At 55.2% G+C, this 8,518-nt stretch overlaps 1 protein-coding gene across 2 annotated transcripts in view; it reads left to right on the top strand.

The window, feature by feature from the left end:
• The first annotated feature begins 332 nt into the window (after window positions 1-332).
• Window positions 333-8,518, top strand: part of NOTCH4 (notch 4) — a 28,441-nt gene continuing 20,255 nt past the window's right edge. For both annotated transcript variants that reach the window (XM_011944774.1, XM_011944773.1), the window contains exons 1-11: window positions 333-548; window positions 1,318-1,399; window positions 1,598-1,893; window positions 3,060-3,407; window positions 3,508-3,630; window positions 3,745-3,981; window positions 4,102-4,257; window positions 4,902-5,096; window positions 6,565-6,678; window positions 7,391-7,504; window positions 7,590-7,712. In XM_011944774.1, the coding sequence (XP_011800164.1) occupies window positions 482-548; window positions 1,318-1,399; window positions 1,598-1,893; window positions 3,060-3,407; window positions 3,508-3,630; window positions 3,745-3,981; window positions 4,102-4,257; window positions 4,902-5,096; window positions 6,565-6,678; window positions 7,391-7,504; window positions 7,590-7,712 (1,855 nt within the window). In that variant the 5' untranslated portion in view covers window positions 333-481. The remainder of the gene's footprint in view (window positions 549-1,317; window positions 1,400-1,597; window positions 1,894-3,059; window positions 3,408-3,507; window positions 3,631-3,744; window positions 3,982-4,101; window positions 4,258-4,901; window positions 5,097-6,564; window positions 6,679-7,390; window positions 7,505-7,589; window positions 7,713-8,518) is intronic.

The following is an 8,518-nucleotide window of genomic DNA, read 5'->3' as shown; positions in this document are numbered from 1 at the left end:
TCCTCTCCTGGGAAGAGGAATACGGAACTCTCTAACCACCCAATACCTGTTTCCAGATCCTGCCTCTCCTGGGGCACAGGGGCAGCCACCTTGCAATTCTCATCGCCAGAAAGGAGAGACCAGATCAACAAACAGCAGGGCTGGGACTGCCCCAGGGGTTCCGAGAGTCCTTCTCCCCTCCTATCACCTGCCCTCCAGGCACACTGTCCTACTTCCGCCTATTTCCCCAGGGGTTGTCAGGGACAGAAGGCCCCTCCTTCATCCCCCCTAGTGTTCCTCCACTCTTCCCCCGCCCCCCATTACTAGGGTGTCCAGGACATTGTGTGACTCAGGAAACAGCTCAGACGTGAGGCTTGTAGCAGGCCGAGGAGGAGGAAGAGGGGCAGTGGGAGCAGAGGAGGTGGCTCCTACCTCAGTGAGGGCTCTGAGGGTCCCCGCCTGAAGAGGGACAGGGACCTGGGCTTGGAGAAGGGGCTCTGGAATGCAGCCCCCTTCACTGCTGCTGCTGCTGCTGCTGCTGTTATGTGTCTCAGTGGTCATAACCAGAGGTGAGGCATGGCGTGGGTGAGGTGGGGGACCCATTTCCCGTAGGAGGATGACCAGTGGGGTGGGGGAAGAGGGCCAAGCCCCAGGTTGTGTGAGGGATGCTGGGTGGAGGAGATTCTCACTGCCCAAATAGAGACGGCCTGCAGGGAAAAAAGGCTCTGCCTGTGGAGCTGCTTCGGGCCTGGTGCCAGGGGTGGTGACTGCCGGGGGATGGGTGAGAGGGTGCCCACCTCCAGGAAGAACCTCATCAGCACTAGCACTGGAGGACTCTTGCAGCCATAGGGAAGAGGGGAAGAGGGAACACACTGACCACCTGCTTGGGGAAGAGATGAGAGGGAAGCAGGAGATGAGGACATGAAAGGTCAGGCCTACTAAGTCCCTTTCTTAGTCCAGCTGTCCCCACCCCCCGGATGGCTCAATGCTGGGCCTTTCCGGGAGGAAATCTCTTCGAAGTCTCAGCCATTCACCTCCCGGGAGCCACCTCCACCCCTGTTCTGACCCCTGTTGTCTTGCTTCCGAGAGATGGAGTCCGAGGCTGGACTCAGGAGGCCAGAGAATAAACAGGAAAGGGGGGTGGGAATTAGTAACTGGGATGGAGGGCACTGGGGCTGGGGCTGGGTACCGTGTGGAGAGTGGGGACAGGTGTGAAGAAGAGGTGGTTTAGAGCACCTGTGGGAGCTGCTGTGGGCAGGTCTCTCAGGAGCACCCAGAAGAGGAAAGGTGGAGGCACGGTACCCAGCGCTTCCATCGCGCCTGCCTCTCCACCCTCAGGGCTGCTGTGTGGGAGCTTCCCAGAACCCTGTGCCAATGGAGGCACCTGCCTGAGCCTGTCTCTGGGACAAGGGACCTGCCAGTGAGTGTGCCTTGCAGGAGTGGGAGACTGGAGAGAAAGTGGGAGGGAGAGCGGGGGGTAGAGCTGAGGAAGTGAGACCAAAGAAGAAAGGGAGGAAGTGAAGGAGATGAAGGGAAACAAATGAAGGCAGAGGAGGGAGGTGGGCAAGAACGGGAAGAGGGACCAGTGATGTGAGTTTTCCTCTCCTCCCCTGCCCAGGTGTGCCCCTGGCTTCCTGGGTGAGACGTGCCAGTTTCCTGACCCCTGCCAGAACACCCAGCTCTGCCAGAATGGAGGCAGCTGCCAAGCGCTGCTTCCCGCTCCCCTAGGGCCCCCCAGCTCTCCCTCTCCATTGGCACCCAGCTTCTCGTGCACTTGCCTCCCTGGCTTCACTGGCGAGAGATGCCAGGCCCGGCTTGAAGATCCTTGTCCTCCCTCCTTCTGTTCCAAAAGGGGCCGCTGCCACATCCAGGCCTCGGGCCGCCCACAGTGCTCCTGCATGCCTGGATGGACAGGTAAGCGCTGCTGGAGGCAGCCAGGAGGGGACAGGCAGGAGCAATGGGCTAGGCTGTGGGTGGGGAAGATGGAACTGGAGGCTGAGAAACTACAAGCCCTTTGAAGACAGAAGCCATGAGAATCAACATGCCAATTCTCCACGACCAACATTCACCAGCAGGGTTTTACTGAATGCTAAAATGTTAAAATATTTCCAAGTTAAGGGTGCCGTGAGGCCCCTTTGTGCACCATCCTGACGCCTATCCTAGCCCCCTTAATCTCCCTGCTGCTTAGCAGCTAGAGGGCCATTGCTCACCATACCAGGGGCCTTCCAGGCTTTTGCATTCTGAGCATCTGAATGGCTCCCATTCTGAGTGGAGGGAGCCATAATATCACCTGGGAAGACTGCAGTGGTGGGAGAGGCACCGGGAAGGGAGGGATGTGACCCAGAGAGAGGAGTGGGGCCACCCCAGGAGGAGGAGTGTAACCCTGGAGCAAGTTTAGTGCTTCAGACTAAGGGCTCTGCGACAGCCCCTGGATCCAAATGCCAGTTCTGCCACTGACCAGCTACATGACCTCGTATAAGATATTTTAGCTTTCTGGTGTTCAGTTGTCAGCTGACAAACAGGGAGAGTAAAGGTCACACTTCATAAGGTTGCTGAGAGGATACAAGGGGCTGATGCTCAGGAAGTGCTTGCTCAGCTCGGCACCTGGCACCTCCACGGCAGCTGCCATTCCCACTGGTGCGCATGGACTGTGAAGTGAGTCACCAGGTGCCTAAACCCACTTAAAGATGAGGAAACCAGGATCAGAAAGGCAAAGTGGCTCACCCAAGGGTATACAACCAGTTGTGGCACAGCAAGGTGCCACCTGAGTCTCCTGCCTGCAGACGGGGGGTGCTTTTCACCTCCCCCAAGATCACCCATGTGCCAGATTTTCTCAGGCAAGGACAATTTCCAATACTCTCGTCATCACTTTAGAAGATATGGTCGCTCCAGATAAACCCTCCCAAACCATGGCAACACTGAGATCAGGGGTGATGGAACAGAGGAAAGAGAGTATGGTAATAAAGGGAAGGAAATATGAAAATGAGACCCAGAGATAATCCAGAGTGAGCACTGGGTAACCTCAGATGGGCTAGAATTCGTACAGTGCTAGAAACGGCTCCCTCTGTCCTCTGCCTCAGGTGAGCAGTGCCAGCTTCGGGACTTCTGCTCAGCCAACCCATGTGTTAATGGAGGGGTGTGTCTGGCCACGTACCCCCAGATCCAGTGCCGCTGCCCACCGGGCTTCGAGGGCCATGCCTGTGAACGTGATGTCAACGAGTGCTTCCAGGACCCAGGACCCTGCCCCAAAGGCACCTCCTGCCATAACACCCTGGGCTCCTTCCAGTGCCTCTGCCCTGTGGGGCGGGAGGGCCCACGGTGTGAGCTCCGGGCAGGACCCTGCCCTCCTAGGGGCTGTTTGAATGGGGGCACCTGCCAGCTGATGCCAGGGAAAGACTCCACCTTTCACCTCTGCCTCTGTCCCCCAGGTGTGTCCTCACAGGGGCTCTCCTGCAGCCCCTCTCTCTGGGCAGGGCAGGATGTCTCCCTTGGAGCCTCCTCCCCCAGTTGATCCCACGACCCTGTCAGGTTTCATAGGCCCGGACTGTGAGGTGAATCCAGACAACTGTGTCAGCCACCAATGTCAGAATGGGGGCACTTGCCAGGATGGGCTGGACACCTACACCTGCCTCTGCCCAGAAACCTGGACAGGTGAGTTGTTTAAGCCACATTCATGGCACCCATAGCCCAGACAGTTGGCCCCTGGCCTCCCCTACTCATAGGGCTCCTAGCTTCAGCCCCTGTCCCCTCCCCAACCCCCTGTAGGCTGGGATTGCTCCGAAGATGTGGATGAGTGTGAGGCCCAGGGTCCCCCTCACTGCAGAAACGGCGGCACCTGCCAGAACTCTGCTGGCAGCTTTCACTGCGTGTGTGTGAGTGGCTGGGGGGGCACAAGCTGTGAGGAGAATCTGGATGACTGTATTGCTGCCACCTGTGCCCCAGGATCCACCTGCATTGACCGGGTGGGCTCTTTCTCCTGCCTCTGCCCACCTGGACGCACAGGTATGGAGGTAGAGAGTATCAGGAGGTGGGAGGTAGAGAAGGAGGGCGAGAGAAGCACCAGGATAGCTGCTAGGAGCCTCAAGTGGCCTCTGAGAGCCTCACCTGCTCTTACCCCTCTAGGACTCCTGTGCCACTTGGAAGACATGTGTCTGAGCCAGCCGTGCCATGGGGATGCCCAGTGCAGCACCAACCCCCTCACAGGCTCCACACTCTGCCTGTGTCAGCCCGGCTATTCAGGGCCCACCTGCCACCAGGACCTGGATGAGTGTCTAATGGGTGAGGCCACTCCCACTTCAGAGCCTCTCTGAGCCTCAGATAGGCCTCTGCACTGAAGACAGAAAAGGGCAGATTGCTTTTCCAATTAAAAAACCAAACATCGGCCAGGCATGGTGGCTCACGCCTGTAATCCCAGCACTTTGGGAGGCCAAGGCGGGCGGATCACAAAGTCAGGAGATGGAGACCACGTTGAAACCCCGTCTCTATTAAAAAAATACAAAAAGTTAGCTGGGCACTGTGGCGGGTGCCTGTAGTCCCAGCTACTCAGGAGGCTGAGGCAGGAGAATGGCATGAACCCGGGAGGCGGAGCTTGCAGTAAGCCGAGATTGTGCCAATGCACTCCAGCCTGGGTGACAGAGCGAGACTCCGTCTGAAAAAAAAAAAAAAAAAAAAAACCAAACCTCTTTTTCCTTGAATTTGCCCAGATTTGGCATCTCTTGCCTGCATGACTCTCTCTCCAATGCTCAGCCCCTCAGTCCCCATGAATTTGGTCCCTTATTTCCTCTCCATCTTAAAGACACAAGCCCCTTCACCAATTTGGTCTCTTCTGCCACATGCAGGCCCCCACACCTTCCCTGACAGTCTGACCTCCTTGCCCTTCCCGCCCTGACCCCTGTGGACTCCCAGCTTTTCTCTCCTCCCAGCCCAGCAAGGCCCAAGTCCCTGTGAACATGGCGGTTCCTGCCTCAACACCCCCGGCTCCTTCAACTGCCTCTGTCCACCTGGCTACACGGGCTCCCGTTGTGAGGCTGATCACAATGAGTGCCTCTCCCAGCCCTGCCACCCAGGGAGCACCTGTCTGGACCTACTTGCCACCTTCCACTGCCTCTGCCCACCAGGTACCAGCTGGATGGGACCTTGGGTGGGGAAAACAGGGAACTAGTCCTGAACCCACTAGGAATGTCCCCTCCAAAGTAAGGACAGCCTCAGGCCAGTTGGGTAAGTTACCACAGATGCTTCTCTCTCTACCCCCAGATGAAAACTCAGGGACACCCATGACCCCTAGGAGAAGGGTTACCACAGATGGTAGTGAGGTTATGCATTCCTCAACTCTGGAGGGAGCTGCCATTCATTTCATAGTCATCATAGAGCCTGCAAAACCTGGTCCACTGTACAGAGGAGCCCAGCAAGAGAGGGTAGAAAAGCAGTTCATAAACTTTCCGTGCTGCAGCCTTTACTCAGGTCACCCCAGAATGCTCCCTCTAATCATAGAAACTCTCCCATGTAGAGATGAAAGGTAATCCCTTAAAATCCCAAAAGCCCTGTGATACAAGAGGAAAATTTGGTACAACAAGAAAAAAATTGCTGCAAGACTGCACCCACCTCCAGGCTAGTTTTAAGGGGGAAAAGTCACCCCCAGGAGAGAGCAACATCGAAGAGTTGAACGAAATCAGAAAAATAACAGCCAACTTTATGCCAGGTACTGTTTGAGCATCTTACAGGCATTGTCTCGTCTACTTATTACAATAACCCTGTGAGGTCAGCACTGCTACAATGCCCATTTTATAACTGAAGAAACTGAGGCACAGAGAGGTTAAGTGACTTGTCCAAGGTCACCCAGCTAGCAAGTGGCAGAGCTGAGATTCAAACCAAGGGCTTCAACAATTATAACCACTACCCCATATCACCTTTCTAAACTGAGCGGCACCCAAAGATACTGGCTCAGGTCATCCCACAGACAATCATAGAAAAATAAGAGAAAACGGGTCGGTAACCCAAGGGACAACAAGGAGCTTCAGAAGCAGACTCCTCAGGCAAGAAAAGAAAGGAAGACAAGGTCCGGAGGTTGATCCTGCCTCAATTCAGGATGAGACAGTGGAGACCAGGATGAACCCGAAGCAACGGGACAAATGTGGGAGCAACAAGCTTCCCAGATGCACTTCAAATTCCTCTACTTTGGGATCTCCATTCTCCCTGGCGTGGAGGCCCGCCCAGGCAGAAAAAGAGGCGGGACTCGTTCTCCAAGCCAGTTTGTCCTATTTGTACCTTGAGGTCCTCCAGGCTGATCAGCCTGCCCTGGTGAGCCCCGCCCTCTCTATACACAGGAATGACCACAAAAAAGCCTTGCAGTCCTCCCGCAGGTCCCCAGGAGGCACCCTGTTCCTTAGCCTTTCACACCTCAAGGAGCAGGGCCACACACTGAGGAGCAGCAGGGCCTCAGGGTTCATCTTGTTCAACCCCATGCAGACAGCACCTCAGGGGAGGACCGCCTGAGTGGGGCAAGTCGGGAGCAGGGCTGATTCTAGAGTACAGGTCTCCCAGGCAGACCTGGCTGAGCCACAGCCCTCATGATCCCCATGTCCCCAGGCTTAGAGGGGCAGCTCTGTGAGGTGGAAACCAATGAGTGTGCCTCAGATCCCTGCCTGAACCATGCGGATTGCAACGACCTGCTCAATGGCTTCCAGTGCATCTGTCTGCCTGGTGAGTACAGATGCCACTCTGTCCACCCTCAGACCCTAGGCCTCTGAACCTGCAGAGTTCAGGCCCAGCAATCACCCAAGGCCTCTTGAAGCTCTCTCTAGACTAGCCAAAGAGTCCTCCAAATCTGTCTTTGCTCCCCAAATTCTCTACTGTTACATCCCCAAATCTTCCCTTGCTTACTTGCCCATTCTCATCTCTGTCCTGCCAAATCACCCGAAGATCCCTCCTTTCCAGCCCTCCTGCACAGCCTCTGTGTATGCATGTTGAGGTCCCAGGCTGGTCTTGGCACTCTCATCATAAACCCAGGGAAAGCTGCCCCAAGCCTTTCTTCTCCAGCCTCACCTGACACCCCTCTGTCCCCTGCTACTATAATAACTACATGTATTCACCACTTACTCCAGGCTAGCCATTTGGCTGTATGCTTTTCAGGCGTTATGTCATTTAATCTTTTTAACAATACCATGAGGTAGGTTCCATTATTATTCCCCTTTTACACAGAACAGGAAACTGGGGCCTAGAGGGTTGACCAGCTTTCCCAAAGTCACACAGCTGGCAGGAGGTTGAGCTTCACCTTTTCCGCATCACTCTCCTGTTACCCCATGCCCACCTGCCCCAGGTGTCTTCTCTGGGAAGCTCTGCAAGTTCACCTTTCCACGCTGTGCCTCCCTCGATGACCTTGGCCTCCTCTCCCCACCCAATTCCACCCCACTAGGATTCACTGGCACCCGATGTGAGGAGGATATCGATGAGTGCAGCAGCTCTCCCTGTGCCAATGGTGGGCAGTGCCAGGACCAGCCTGGAGCCTTCCACTGCAAGTGTCTCCCAGGTAAACTGGGGCACACACTGTGGGGGACAGCGGGGGCAGGAGGCAGATGTCCGTGCAGGTCCCTGACCTTCCTGCTGTGCCACAGGCTTTGAAGGGCCACGCTGTCAAACAGAGGTGGATGAGTGCCTGAGTGAGCCATGTCCCATTGGAGCCAGCTGCCTTGATCTTCCAGGAGCCTTCTTTTGCCTCTGCCCCTCTGGTTTCACAGGTTAGCAGGGGAGGCATTGGAAAGAACTGGCATAGTATTTTATTCCATTTGGGTTGGGGCAGAGTTCATTGGTGGGTGTTTGATTGTTGGGATGTGAGAATAGAATGAGAATGGTATCCTTTAAAATTATTCAGTGTAAAACCTGCACAATTGTACAACCATGGGGACAAGGGCAGGGGTTACCATAGGGCCCACATGGGCCCAATGTAAATGGTGTGATTGGTGCTCGGGAGCAGAGGACGGGGCTCAAAGAAAAGGCATTCACTTGCTTATTTAGCAAGCACTTACTAAGTGCCTACTATGCCAGATACAGAGGCAAATCTGAGTAAGACAGTTGCCATCCTCATGTGACTTTAAGTCTAATACAGAGAGACCAACAAGTCTCCTGTTGATTATAGCCCACAGAGGTGCTCTGAGAGAAAAATGTGCAGGATGCTACAGGAGCACAGAGGACTAGCCAACCCAGACTAAAAATGGAGGAGGTGATGGCTGAGATGAGTCTTGAAAGATAAGCAGAGACTGGGTGTGGTGGCTCACGCCTGTAGTCCCAGCACTTTGGGAGGCCAAGGCAGGTGGATCACCCAAGATCAGGAGTTCAAGACCAGCCTGGCCAACATGGTGAAACCTCGCCTCTATTAAAAATACAAAAATTAGCCAGGCGTGGTGGCAGGTGCCTGTAATCCCAGCTACTGGGGAGGCTGAGGCAGGAGAATCACTTGAACCTGGGAGGCAGGGGTTGCAGTGAGCTGAGATTAAACCACTGCACTCCAGCCTGGGCGACAGAGGAAGATTCCATCTCAAAAAAA

This window comes from Colobus angolensis, unplaced genomic scaffold, assembly GCF_000951035.1.
Source record: "Colobus angolensis palliatus isolate OR3802 unplaced genomic scaffold, Cang.pa_1.0 Scaffold236, whole genome shotgun sequence".
Lineage (NCBI taxonomy): Eukaryota > Metazoa > Chordata > Mammalia > Primates > Cercopithecidae > Colobus > Colobus angolensis.
The sequence above is the reverse complement of the archived record's forward strand: the minus strand, read 5'-3'. Positions and strand labels throughout refer to the sequence as shown.